Source organism: Hyla sarda, chromosome 1 (assembly GCF_029499605.1).
Source record: "Hyla sarda isolate aHylSar1 chromosome 1, aHylSar1.hap1, whole genome shotgun sequence".
Taxonomy (NCBI): Eukaryota; Metazoa; Chordata; class Amphibia; order Anura; family Hylidae; genus Hyla; species Hyla sarda.
Window position 1 is genome coordinate 270,108,135 of NC_079189.1, and position 15,348 is coordinate 270,123,482.

The window sequence follows — 15,348 nt, forward strand, 5'->3', positions numbered from 1 at the left end:
ATCACCTCCATAACCCCCCTGCACCTCTCATCACCCTCCCTGCACCTCTCATCACCCCCATAACCCCCCCTGCACCTCTTATCACACCCCTGCACCTCTCATGACCCCCCCTGCACCTCTCATCACCCCCCTGCACCTCTCATCACCCCCCCTGCACCTCTCATCACCCCCCCTGCACCTCTCATCACCCCCCCTGCACCTCTCATCACCCCCCCTGCACCTCTCATCACCCCCCTGCACCTCTCATCACCCCCCTGCACCTCTCATCACCCCCCCTGCACCTCTCATCACCCCCCCTGCACCTCTCATCACCCCCCCTGCACCTCTCATCAACCCCCTGCACCTCTCATCACCCCCCTGCCCCTCTTATCACCCCCCTGCACCCTTCATCACCCCCTGCACCTCTCATCAACCCCCCTGCACCTCTCATCAACCCCCTTGCACCTCTCATCACCCCCCCCTGCACCTCTCATCACCCCCCCCCCTGCACCTCTCATCACCCCCCCCCCCCCCCCCCCTGCACCTCACATGCACCTCTGGAGATCGCGCGGGACGTAGACAGGTCAGGTGATTGGAGTAGACATGCGTGCCTGCGCGGGGCACAAAACACCTCTACTCCTACCAGCCCTTGGCCTGTCGGGCCCAGCAATGATTGTTAAGGGGCCCGTGCCCTAGAAAAAGGTAAATTAATAGAAATGTGCGGGCCCACTATGACTATGAGGCCCGGTCATACTCCTTGCGGGCACCCAGCGCCAGCGGTCAGTGAGTGACAGTTGCAGTCACTCACTGACAAGCCAGTTAAAAAAAAAAGAAAACTGTGTCGGCCGCCGGGCGCCCCTGTTGCTTTGGCGCCCTGTGCGGTCGTACAGCTCGCACACCTCAAAAGCTGGCCCTGACTATAACCCTGTGTATTTGATTTAGTGCAGGTGAACCAGCTGTTGTTTTCCCTTTAACATGATTGCAATCAGCTACTTATCCTGTGGATGGGCCATGAATACTTTTTTCCTAAAAAACTCCTTTAAAGCTTAAAAATGTGAAAACTGGTGCAAAAAGCGCTGCTCTGATTACTATTAGTTACTTATATTTGCATGTTTATAATCTTTTTTTATAGCTTTTGCCTAACTGTTTGTTTTTATTTTATAATTGAACTACTAGAACTACAAGAAGAATTCTATGTATTGAGCAGCGATGCACTTGACCAGTTAAAGAACTTGCAAAGCTATCATGATTCTTTGGTAAGTGGTGAGCCTTTAATTGCCACTCTTGATCGGCAACCACAGATCTTTATACCATCCGATCAAGCTGCAAACTTTGACCTGCCTGATGAGTTTTTCAACCTGACTATAGAAGAGGTCAGACTGGATCAAAAACTAAGGTCAGTGGCCAACATCTACAAAAATAAGTTTAAAGGGGTACTCCGGTGGAAAACATTATTTTTCCTAATCAATTGGTGCCAGAAAATTAAACAGATTTTTAAATTATTTCTATTTAAAAATATTAACCATTCCAGTACTTATCAGCTGCTGTATACTACAGAGGAAGTTCTTTTCTTTTTGAATTTCCTTTCTGTCTGACCACAGTGCTCTCTGCTGACACCTCTGTCCATGTCAGGAACTGTCCAGAGCAGGAGAGGTTTGCTATGGGGATTTGCTACTGCTCTGGATAGTTCCTGACATGGACAGAGGTGTCAGCAGAGAGCACTGTGGTCAGACAGAAAGGAAATTCAAAAAGAAAAGAACTGCAGCTGATAAGTACTGGAAGGGTTAAGATTTTTAAATAGAAATCATTTAAAAATCTGTTTAACTTTCTGGCACTAGTTGATTTAAAAAAAAAAAGTGTTTTCCACTGGAGTACCCCTTATATAATTTTATTTTATTTAGCATGTGTTAGAAGCCATTCTCAAAGTAACTGATTCCTTTAGTATTACTAATGCTAAGGTAAAGGGTTCTTTTTCTCAATTTAGTACATAATAATAGTGTATTCATGTGAGAATAGTTTTTTTACAATAATAAGTATGAGGCTACACTTTGATTTTGGCAGCAACAGGGGTTGCACAACAAAAAATCACTGTGTTGCATTGTGTGGATTGTACTGGGTTACAAAACTTTCAGTCACAACAAATCCATTCATCTGAAATAGATTTTTTAAGGCTGTTGGGTCATGGACACTTTTGGTGTATCTATATACTAGCCGAGTACCCGGCCTTGCCCAGTTTTTCCTTCCTCATCCTTGTTGGGGAGAAAAATCAACAAAGGAGGAAGCTATTGACTTCATATCCCATCCCCATATATTGTTGTCATATCCCAACCCCATATCCCGTCCTCATACCCCGACCTCCTTTGCCGACCTCCTATCCCGTCCTCCTATCCCGTCCTCCTATCCCGTCCTCCTATCCCGACCTCCTATCCCGACCTCCTATCCCGACCTCCTATCCCGACCTCCTATCCCGACCTCCTATCCCGACCTCCTATCCCGACCTCCTATCCCCTCCTCCTATCCCCTCCTCCTATCCCGTCCTCCTATCCCGTCCTCCTATCCCATCCTCATATCCCGACCTCCTAACTCGGCCTCCTATATTGAACTCCTATCCCGACCTGTAATATGTGGCCCAGGTATTGAAATATCTCCAGCCGTACAGAAGTTATGTGAGAACATACATTTCCCATTGATTTGCATGGGACTTTAAACAAAAACCCTGACCCTCATAAATGGGGTTAGTTAAGGGTTAAATTAACTATACTATATTTTAAGTGGACATATAAGTAACATGTGACCAAGTATTATCAAATATCTCCAGCCATTTGGAAGTTATGCAGTAACATATATTTCCCATAGACTTGTATGGGACTTTGAACAAATACCCCGACCCTGGCAAATGGGGGTGAGTAAGGGTTATATCACCTATCCTGTGTTTGTTGTTGACATATAAGTAACATGTGTGCCAAGTTTCATATTAATATCGTTAGCTGTTTAGATGTTTTTGTGGAACATACATACACACATACACACACACACACATTGGCCCTCATTTACTATTGCAAACCCGACATGTTTTGTCGGGTTGTGCGCCAGATTCTGTTGCATTGCGCCCGAAATTCTGTTTGCACCAGATTTTGCGCCAGAATTTGCGCCAGAATTGAAAAAAACTCAGACTAACTCTCCATTTTGCTAAGAAAACCCGAAAAGGGGGTGTGACCACTGGGGAAAGGGGGCGTGGTCTCCGAAAAGGGCGTGTCTCGACATTTTCACAAAAACTCAACATAGTTACTAAGGTTTCCACATAAAATGGGGTGGATTTGAGCTGAGGAATATCAGACAGATCAGAGCATGTGTAAAAAAAAAAACAAAGTATAGGGAAAGTGGAAAATATAGGGAAACTGTAGGGAATTAGAACCCACAAAGAAACTTATACTCCACTCTTAGGAAATCAGGGCCATTGAGTTTTATATCTAAATATATATATATATATATATATATATATATATATATATGTATAAAACTCAATGGCCCTTATTTACTAGGAGTGGAGTGTTTATTCTGGAGTGATTTCAATATCACTCGTCTTTTTTTTTAAGCTTATTTACTATTCTGTCGCACATTTCGTTTTTTTCTGTTGCACTTTTTTTGTGTCGCACTAGTCAATTGTGTCGCACAAACTCTGAACTAAAGAAATTAGTTGTGTGGGTCAAAATGGTTTAGACTTTGTTATAATTTTTCAAACATTACAACAATTATCCGCTTGGGTCTTAAATTAATTTAAACCTTATATTGCAAATGTGTTGAAAGAAAAAAAAATGTATACATTAACTATCACAAAAGCATTCAATATTTTATTCATAAAAGTGTTGAACCGTACAAAATGTTTTCAGGTTAGAAAACAAGTTACTTTCACACAAAACACAATGGTAAACAGTCCCTTGTTAGAAATCACTCCATTTTTGGGATTTCACTCAGCCTCTTGGCTGTCGGTTATTGTGTGAGGCAAACTCACACTTTTTCTCGAGTGATTTTGGAAGTACTACGAGTATTTTTTTGTTTTTGTCGGTAAAACGCTTAATTTTGCATAAAACACGCCCATTTCATAGTGGAAAAAAACACTCCGAGCATTTTCTAAAGTGTTGGTTGTGCGACTAAAATTTGGTTGCATAAATAGTCGCACAGACGTTGCGACTAAAATTTAGGCGCAATAACCGAGAAAAAGAGTCTGTTGGACTTTAGTAAATGAGGGCCAATGTGTGTGTGTATGTATGTATGTGTGTATGTTCCAGCATCACATCCAAACAGCTAAAGATATTAACATGAAACTCACCACAGTGGGAAATATCACTATCGTAGACAACTCAGGACTAGGGAACCGAGGCTCCCATTCCTCAAACCCTGCGAAGCATCCACATCACAGGAGGCTTTTTTAGGGACGACCTTGAAACCCAAAGTAAAACAGAAGACCATGGAACAGTTCTTCACACTGAAGAAACCAACAAAAAGAAAATATATAAGCGAGGAACACAAGGAGGGAGAAATAAAAGAGAGAAAACTCCAATAACTTCCACCGAGTCCAATGATTCCAACAATGTAGGGATGAAGATTTTCAATCTATCCAAACATTCACTAATTGCATATGAGACTCATCTCCTTAACAAAGGATTATCGTTCTGTCCAGCATAAAAAACGGACGACTTTACCCTATTCCTGGACCTGCATCACTTTACCCGCAAATTAACCTTGCATAGACATTTCAGAATATAGGACCGTCTGAAAGAAACAATGACAAGTATCCCAGAACACATTCCGGATACCAAAGATAACCAATTACCTGGCGTACATCCCGCCATCAAGAATAAATCCAAATTTTATCCAATACATAACCAGGGTCATCTAATTAAAACATTCCATGACCTGGTAGCAAATGATCTCAGAACACTACCTACAAATCCACCTGCAACTAAAGAAGGATCACTCTCCAGAAAAGAAAGACAAGCCTTAAATGTGTTGAAAAATAATCCTGAAATTGTAGTAAGATCTGCAGATAAGGGGGGTAGCATTGTGATCCAGGATTACAATGACTACCATCAAGATGCCATGAACACCCTGGGTGACCATAATTATTATAAGAATATCCAAGAAAACCCCTATCAAGGATTACAGAGGAAGATCACCAACACTGTGGAAGAAGCATATAAGGAAAGAATAATCACCAAAGAAGAGAATAAATTTCTTATCACTAACCCATCTCAACAGTATTATTATCATCTCCCAAAAATACACAAAAATCCCACTCATCCGCCAGGCCGCCCCATAATTTGAGGCATCAATAGCTCCATGTCCAATTTATCATATCATCTAGACCTCATTCTGCAGAAACATGTCCAAGCATTATCCAGCGATCTCAAAAATTGTGACGATCTAATTCTAACATTGCAAGACATCGAATGGAATACTGAATGTATGCTTATCACTATAGATGTTACTGCGTTGTATAGCAACATCCAACACCATATTGGCCTATCATGCATAAATGACGTATTAAAGGAGGACCCCTCTATACCAGAACCACCGAAAAAAAAAAAATCTTTTAAATTGTTTGGAACCTATCCTAACAAATAATTTTTTCAACTACCATCAGATACGCGGTACAGCGATGCGTACCAGGGGGGCACCATCTTATGCAAACCTTGTGATGGGCAGGTTTGAAGACCTCTTCATAGCCTCACATAAACTGTTTCAGGACCACGTTGTTGCATACAAGAGATATATTGATGATCTGTTCTTGATCTGGAAAGGACCAAAAAAACACATTCCAGAATTCATAGAAAGCATCAATAATAATCCCTGGGGGCTCACCATCACAGCACAGTCATCTCCGGACAAAATAGAGTATTTGGACCTTGAAATTTCACATAACCAATCCAGAATCCATACTGCCACATATTTCAAAAAGGTAGATGCAAATAGTTACCTCTCCTTTAACAGCGCACACCTCAAAAAATGGAAAACCAATATTCCATTCAGCCAGTTTGAAAGAATCCGGAAAAACTGCACCACAACAAATACATTCCACCAACAAGCATCACTACTAACTAAACGATTCCAAGCGAAGGGATACCCCAACAAACTCATAAATGAAGCATGCAGCAGAGCAAACCAACTATCCCAAGAATAGTGCCTAGCTTGAAAAAATAAATTATCGGATACAGAAACGGAACCCACAAGACTTAATTTTATCACCACGTACAATTATGCGCACAGTCGCATTAAATCTATACTTAAAAAGCACTGGCATGTTCTACAAACAGACCAGATTCTCATGGAAACAATACCAGCCGCCCCGAATGTCACCTTCAGGAGGGCACCAACCCTAAAATCTATACTAGCTCCTAGCAAATTGAAACAGCAAAAAAAGAGGACCAAGAAAAACAATAATCTAGGAAACGAAAATGGGGTGTACATGTGCCACAAGAAGCAAAGCTTATGCTGCAATACTCTCAAAGCAGGCATAAAAACACACACGAGCTTCACTTCAGGTGAAGTTTTCACTATAAAACATCGGTTGCATTGTTGTTCTGATTATGTGATCTATGTAATTGAATGTTGCTGCGGGCAACAGTACGTGGGTCGTACCACTCAGGAGTTACATCTTAGATTAAACAACCACAGATTGAATATCAAGAAGGGATATGCCTTCCATAATGTCTCCCGTCACTGCCGTGAAAAACATCCACTAAATAAAAATCCTATCAAAATCTATCCAATAGACATAGTTACATAGTTAGTACGGTCGAAAAAGGACATATGTCCATCAAGTTCAACCAGGGAATTAAGGGGTAGGGGTGTGGCGTGATATTGGGGAAGGGATGGGATTTTATATTTCTTCATAAGCATTAATGTTATTTTGTTCCATGAATGTATCTAATCCTGTTTTAAAGCTGTTAATTGTTTCTGCTGTGACTAGTTCCTGAGGTAGACCGCTCCATAAATTCACAGTCCTCACGGTAAAGAAGGCGTGTCGCCCCTTGAGACTAAACTTTTTCTTCTCCAGACGGAGGGAGTGCCCCCTCGTCCTTTGGGGGGGTTTAACCTGGAACAGTTTTTCTCCATATTTTTTGTATGGGCCATTAATATACTTATATACGTTTATCATATCCCCCCTTAAACGTCTCTTCTCAAGACTAAACAATTGTAACTCCTTTAATCGCTCCTCATAGCTAAGATGTTCCATGCCCCATATTAGTTTAGTCGCGCGTCTCTGCACCCTTTCCAACTCCGCAGTGTCCCTTTTATGGACAGGTGCCCAAAACTGAACAGCATATTCCAGGTGAGGCCGTACCAATGCTTTATAAAGGGGGAGTATTATGTCCCTGTCCCTTGAGTCCATGCCTCTTTTGATACATGACAATATCCTGCCAGCTTTGGAAGCAGCTGCCTGACATTGCATGCTATTCTGTAGTCTGTGATCTACAAGTACACCCAGATCCTTCTCTACCAGTGACTCTGACAGTTTAATCCCCCCTAAGACATACGATGCATGCAGGTTATTAGTACCCAGATGCATAACTTTACATTTATCCACATTGAACCTCATTTGCCAAGTGGATGCCCAGACACTTAGTCTATCCAAGTCATCTTGTAACTTATGCACATCCTCTATAGACTGTACCGTGCTACAAAGCTTGGTGTCATCTGCAAAGATAGAAACAGAGCTGTTAATACCATCCTCTATATCATTGATAAATAAATTAAACAACAGCGGGCCCAGTACTGAACCTTGGGGTACACCACTAATAACCGGGGACCAATCAGAGTACGAATCATTGACCACCACTCTCTGGGTACGATCCATGAGCCAGTGTTCAATCCAGTTACAAACTAAAATTTCCAAACCCAAAGACCTTAACTTACCTGTCAGACGTCTATGAGGGACAGTATCAAACGCTTTAGCAAAATCCAGAAACACTATATCCACAGCCATTCCTCTGTCAAGGCTTCTACTCACCTCTTCATAAAAGCAAATTAGATTGGTTTGACAACTTCTATCCTTAGTAAACCCATGCTGGCTATCACTTATAATACAATTATCCCCTATGTATTCCTGTATGTAATCCCTTATAAGTCCTTCAAACAATTTACCCACAATGCACGTTAAACTTACCGGTCTATAGTTTCCTGGGGAAGACCTAGAGCCCTTTTTGAAGATTGGCACCACATTCGCCTTGCGCCAGTCCCTTGGCACAATACCAGACACCAGAGAATCTCTAAATATCATGAACAGGGGTACAGATATTACTGAACTTACCTCTCTAAGAACTCTTGGGTGTAGTCCATCCGGCCCTGGGGATTTGCTTACATTTATATCACTTAACTTACCTTGTACCATCTCTACATTAAGCCAGTTCAGTACATTACATGATGTGTTACCAGCACTGACCTGGCCAATGTCAGCTCCTTTTTCCATAGTGTATACAGAACTAAAGAACCCATTCAGTAGCTCCGCTTTCTCTTGATCGCCTGTGACAACCTCCCCATTATCATTATTAAGGGGTCCTACATGCTCTGTCCTTGTTTTTTTTGCATTTATATATCTAAAAAATATTTAGGATTAGTTTTGCTTTCTTTGGCCACCTGTCTCTCGTTTTGAATTTTTGCTGTTTTTATTACATTTTTACAGATTTTATTAATTTTTTTGTACTGTTTAAATGTTATCGCTGACCCATCAGATTTGTATTTTTTGAAGGCTATTTTTTGGTTGTTTATTGCTCTTTTAACATCATGTGTCAGCCATGTAGGATTTAGTTTTAATCGTTTATATTTGTTACCCTTTGGTATATATTTAGATGTATAGTTATTTAGAGTTGATTTAAAGATGTCCCATTTACCTTCTGTATCAGTATTTGACAACACCTCCCCCCAGTCTATGTCCTGTAGTGCAGCCCTCAGCCCAGGGAAGTTTGCCTTTTTAAAGTTATATGTTTTTGCCTTCCCCGCCTGTCTTTGTTTTCTACATTTTAAGTCAAAAGTAACTATATTGTGGTCGCTATTACCAAGGTTTTCCCGCACAGTTACATTACCAACCAGCTCTGCGTTGTTGGAAATGATCAGATCCAACAAGGCATCACTTCTTGTTGGGTCCTCCACAAACTGGCCCATAAAATTATCCTGCAATAAATTTAGGAATTGTCGCCCCTTTGTAGTTTTAGCCAACCCCGGTCCCCAATCTATATCTGGATAGTTAAAATCTCCCATTATTACCACTGTACCTGCCCGGGCGGCCCTCTCTATTTGTTTATGAAGCCGAACTTCTATCTCTTCAGTGATATTAGGGGGTCTGTAGATTATCCCAAATATTATTTTTTCAATATTTCCCTCCTTTTGTAATTCTACCCACAGTGATTCCACCTCCTCAAAATCATCACACACTATGGCATCATTCACACTGACTTTCATACCACTTCTTACATAAAGACAGACTCCACCACCTTTTCTGTTCATTCTATCCTTGCGAAACAATGTAAACCCCTGCAGATTGACAGCCCAGTCATGGAAGGAGTCCAGCCATGTCTCAGTGACCCCAACTATATCAATATGACCATATAGAAGAAACCGTTCATAATAGATTTGATGAATTGGCTAAAGGAGAAATGTTTTGGATTTTTCACCTCGGACTTTAGCCCCAAGGGTCTTAATGAAGCAGTGGTAATCATACGCTAAATAAGTCTAGGTTGATATTTTATACTATCACACCTAACCCATCCATCACAGTACATGATACGTGAACAACACATGATATGTGAACAATCTCTGGATATCCCCCCCCCCCCCCCCTTAGTTCTCCCCCTGTCTTTTTCTCGTCCATAGCAAGTTTTTTATGCTTTTTATGCCTTTTATATATTTACCAATCATGGTATATTCAGAACTGCTTGTCAAGCAGAACGAAGTAATTTATTATGCCCATATTAAACACACTTCCAACGTTCAGGGGCCCATAAAGATCACTATACACATATAGTACATAACCTACTGTTATTATATAAGTTTCACAGCGCAAAGATCCGATACATTACAGTACCATCCATAGCAGGACGAATACATCGCTCACACAGCCCGAAGCCGCACACTTGCGCTCGGTTGGAGCGCAATAATATACCACTTCCATTTCATTTCACCCACCTTAGCATGGATGAGGCCCGAAAATTACACTGTATGTTCCATCCACTTCTCCACACATATAGGGGATCAATACAGTGCCTATTTAATAAAAGAATGATTGCCTTTACCCTCCCTTCCAATACACCAGCAATCCATTCATCTTCATATGGGAGAATCACATAAAGAACGCATCTTTTAGCAAACCTGATTGTTGTCACTGTTGTTACATTACAAGTTCCACATCAAAAAGATACTAAATACCATTTACAGCTTATGGCAGAGCGAATACTTAGCCTAAAGCTGCCTCCTTGCGCCGAAGCGCAACAATATATTACTTTCATTTTCTTTCATCTATCCACCTTATCACCAGATACGACCCTAGAATGGCATTGCATGTTTCATATACCCCTCCACATCCTTAGGGGTCACACACTATGGCGCCCCACGAACAAATGTATGATCTTCTATATTCCCCCTTCCAATACATCGGAAGCTACTCATCTGCATTTGGAAGATCTACATATAATTTACCAGTGCGTTTTAGCATGCTATATTCGCATTGCCTGCACACCAGAAACTAAGTCTTGTTATTCAACAAGTAATACTAACTTACCAATACACCGGCAATGCCCATAGAAATATGCACGACGAGTAGGATCGTCCCACTCCATTATTCTGTGAATGAACACTCCCGCAAACCAACAGGAGCATCCCACTACATGTTTTTTGAATGAATACTCTCATTTACAGCCGACATGTCACATCAGGCACTCAGATTACGTGCAGTACACGTCACAAACTCCCGCACTTTTTTTAAATGAACAGTGTATATAAAGATCATTTGCACCTAATTTGTTATGACCTGATGAAGCAAGGGACCCCTTGCTAAACGCGTCATCTGAATAAAGCCTTTTTAAACTTCTACCTGCTCCTGCATCATCCTTCCACAACCCAGGCTTGGGACGGAAGTCTGAGGATTTACATAGCCTGAGGCGCCCTAGAGAAGCATCATATATACGAGGGTTGGACAAGAACCTCACCTGAGGTTCTCCAGCACCTACACCAATACTGACCGGACCGATACCACGGACATCAGGACAGATGCTCGACAGCCTAAAGGACAATCAGAGTGAATACACTCACAAAGCGAACATCAGTGTTGTGCCTGAGCTTGTGCAACACAATAAGGTGAGTGTGATAATCACACACTCTTTTGCTCAGCATCCAATATATGCATTTGCATCCTTTTTTTTAAACATTTAATTTACCATCATTTACGCACTCAGCGCCCCCTTTTGTTCCCTTTTTTTTCTTTTTACTGCATATTAACATGAAACTTGGCGCACATGTTACTAATATGTCAACAACAAACATAGGATAGGCAATTTAACCCTTACCCACCCCCATTTGCGAGGGTCAGGGTTTTTGTTTAATGTTCCATACAAGTCTATGGGAAATATATGTTACTGCATAACTTCCAAACGACTGGAGATATTTCAACAATACTTGGTCACATGTTACTTATATGTCCAATAAAAATATAGGATAGCTAATTTAACCCTTAACTACCCCCATTTGTGAGGGTCGGGGTTTTTGTTTTTAAGTCCCTTGCAAATCAATGGGAAATGTATGTTCCCGCATAACTTCCGTACAGGCTGGAGATATTTCATTAACATTCAATATGGTACACATATTACATATGTCAAATAAAAATATATGATAGTTAACCCCTTAAGGACTGAGGGTTTTTCCGTTTTTTGCATTTTCGTTTTTTCCTCCTTGCCTTTAAAAAATCATAACTCTTTAAATTTTGCACCTAAAAATCCATATGATGGCTTATTTTTTGCAGCACTAAATTCTACTTTGTAATGACGTCAGTCATTTTGCCCAAAAATATATAGCGAAACGGAAAAAAAAATCATTGTGAGACAAAATTGAAAAAAAACAAAAACACTGTTTTGTAACTTTTGGGGGCTTCCGTTTCTACGCAGTGCATTTTTTGGTAAAAATGACACCTTATCTTTATTCTGTAGGTCCATATGGTTACAATGATACCCTACTTAGGTTTGATTTTGTCGTACTTCTGGAAAAAATCATAACTACATGCAGGAAAATTAATACGTTTAAAATTGTCATCTTCTGACCCCTATAACTTTTTTATTTTTGCGCTTATGGGGTGGTATGAGGGCTAATTTTTTGCGCCGTGATCTGAAGTTTTTAGCGGTACCATTTTTGCATTGATAGGACTTATTGACTATTTTGGACTTTGGAATTTTTTTGCGCGTACACCATTGACCCTGCGGTTTAATTAACGATATATTTTTATAATTCGGACATTTACGCACGCGGCGATACCATATATGTTTATTTCTATTTACACAGTGTTTTTTTTTTATGGGAAAAGGGGGGGTGATTCAAACTTTTAATAGGGAAGGGGTTAAATGATCTCTATTCACTTTTTTTTCCACTTTTTTTTGCAGTGTTATAGCTCCCATAGGGACCTATAACACTGCACACACTGATCTTTTACATTGATCACTGGTTTCTCATAGGAAACCAGTGATCGATGATTCTGCCGCTTGACTGCTCATGCCTGGCTCTCAGGGATGCCGATTTCGCCACGGCTATCCCGAACAGCCCACTGAGCTAACCAGCATACTTTCACTTTAGACGCGGCTTTTAACATTGAACGTCGCGTCTAAAGGGTTAATAGCACGCGGCACCGCGATCAATGCCGCGTGCTATTTGCCACGGGTCCCGGATGTTGTTAGAGGTCTGGCCCCGCGTTATAGATCGGGAGCGGACACATGACGTTCCAGTACGTCATGTGTCCTTAAGGAGTTAAATAAACTCTTACCTACACACTTATATAAAAGATGGGTTTTTAGTTTCAAGTCCTATGCAAGTATATGGGAGTTCAGTACCTTACTCCACAAGCTCCGCTCTGCATCTCCTGGTGAATGTGTCAGTTTGGCTGGCAAGCCACACCCCATCTCACAAAGACACACCCACTATTTAAACACCACCCCTTTTATTATCTACCCTTTTTGTGCATCGGTCTGGCTTGCAAATCACGCCCAGTCCCACAAAGCCATGTCCCCTTCTATTTTCAGCTTACAGTATCTTCATCACAAATCAGTACCACCTGAGGACAGGACATGTGGATGGGACATGAGGACGGGATATGAGGTCAGGATATGATGACTGGATATGAGGACAGTATATGAGGATGGGATAGGAGGTCAAGATAGGAGGTCGGGATATGAGGACAGGATATGAGGTTAAGATGGGAGGACGTGATATGAGGTCGATATCTTCATCACAAATCAGTCCCACCTGAGGTTGGGATATGAGGTTGGGATATGAGGTTGGGATATGAGGTCGGGATATGAGGTCGGGATATGAGGTCGGGATATGAGGATGGGATATGAGGACGGGATATGAGGACGGGATATGACAACAATATATGAGGATGGGATATGAAGTCAAAAGCTTCCTCCTTTGTTGATTTTCCTCCCCAACAAGGATTAGGAAGAAAAAAACGGGCAAAGTGGGGTACTCAGCTAGTAGAGAACAAAAGAAAGAGGCGCGCCCCTAGTGTAGCACTGTTTTGTATGCTTTACTGCATATATGGTAAATCTCCTTGCTGACGGCACAACACCTGGGATTGCCTGTAGACTCGCTTTGTAGTCCTGGATATAGGATGGCTGCCTCCATGTCCAGCCCAATGCACAAGGAGTGTAGAATTCAGCGATACAAAAGAAAACCGGGACGTGTGGACTGGTGCCTCTCCCAAATAGTTAAAGTTAGGTGCCAAAAATTGGTCCAAAGATATTTAGTTTTAGAGCATTCCGATGGGCAGGATGATAATGCTCTAAAACTCACCTCTTTTATGGCTTCCTTACTACTTTGAGCTCCTTTCATAAATAACAAACCGAATGGCAAAATCATATGTTTGGAACAACAACTACTAGTCCAATTCACAAATAATCCTACATCAAGGCGAACATTGAGGCGGCTCTACCATTAGGCGAGTTAGGCAGCCTAACTCTGCCCCCTAAGAAAGTAAAATGAGTGGCGATGAGTACAGTGTACGCATCGCCACTCATTGTTCTGCAGGAACAGGGAACAGGAATCCCTTCTCCCAAACTTAACCAGAGCACTTACGGTGCATGTGGCCGAGCCTGTGTCTATCCCTCTGGTGCGTTGTGAGTCGCAGGACTGCACATGATCACATGATGTCTTTGCATGCAGCCTGCATTAGAAGTCCTGCACAGCACGCTGCACCAGAAGGACAGACACACGCCCGGGAGGAGGAGAAGAGGTGTGACAACTCTGGAGCTCACACTGAGTGCTGCTGCACCAGACAGAGAAAAGTGCGAGCCTTGGACAGTAGACGAGGGGGCAACACAGGGCCAGGGGACTATTATTGGAAGCAGGAGGGGAGGAGGCGGCACTAACAGTGGGGTATTAAGAAGGGGAAGCAGGAGACAGGGGGGCATAGTAAAGGGAGCAGGGTCACTAACGGGAAAAGGGTGGGGGATATGAGGAGTCTGTTAGGGGGGAGAGAAGAACATTTATTTAGGGGCATGAGGAGAAAAAGGCTCTATATAAGGGTGTACAAGAGGAAAGGAGGGGTATTGAAGAGCGGAAAGAAGAAGAATATGGGTCTTTTAGGGGGAACAGGAGGGGGAATGCTTTTATAAGGGGAAAACGAAGATAAGAAGAGTGTATAAGGAGGGGGCAGAAGGGAGGAGCACATTTATGATGGGTCAAAGGAGAGTATGTGGGGTGCTGGGAGGGCACCTATTAGAGGAGGATCAGGAGGAGGCATCCATACAGAGGGGAGGAAGGGGAGTCTCTGGTAGGGCTTGCAGGTGAAGAGCTGCAGTACAGGAGAAGATGCAGCATTTTATGTGCAGGTGCAAAAATCTACTAAATAATTTTTCCATTGGGTGCAAAAAGGGGTTAAAAATAATGCAAAACTGTAAATCCGGAGGCGCTGTAGTGACCCGCTCTGTGACTTGGCACTAGTGATACCTGTATCCAGAAAGCTACCAACATTGTGTGGTGAGGGGTGTGATGGAGGGCAGATGTTGTTACCCTCAGAGGCAGATGGCATTAACCCCTTGTATTTGTGATGCCAGGGTGTGGTTATACTCTACACCACCCAAGGTATGGCCGCTGGTTCCTGGGCCAGGCGCGGGG

The 15,348-nt window shown here is 42.1% G+C and overlaps 1 protein-coding gene across 3 annotated transcripts in view; it reads left to right on the plus strand.

Moving 5' to 3' along the window:
• The window catches only part of UBXN6 (UBX domain protein 6), a 237,788-nt gene that overhangs the window by 142,092 nt on the left and 80,348 nt on the right, over positions 1–15,348 (plus strand). For all 3 annotated transcript variants that reach the window (XM_056572270.1, XM_056572262.1, XM_056572279.1), the window contains exon 8: positions 1,156–1,375. In XM_056572270.1, coding sequence (XP_056428245.1) covers positions 1,156–1,375 — 220 coding nt within the window. The remainder of the gene's footprint in view (positions 1–1,155; positions 1,376–15,348) is intronic.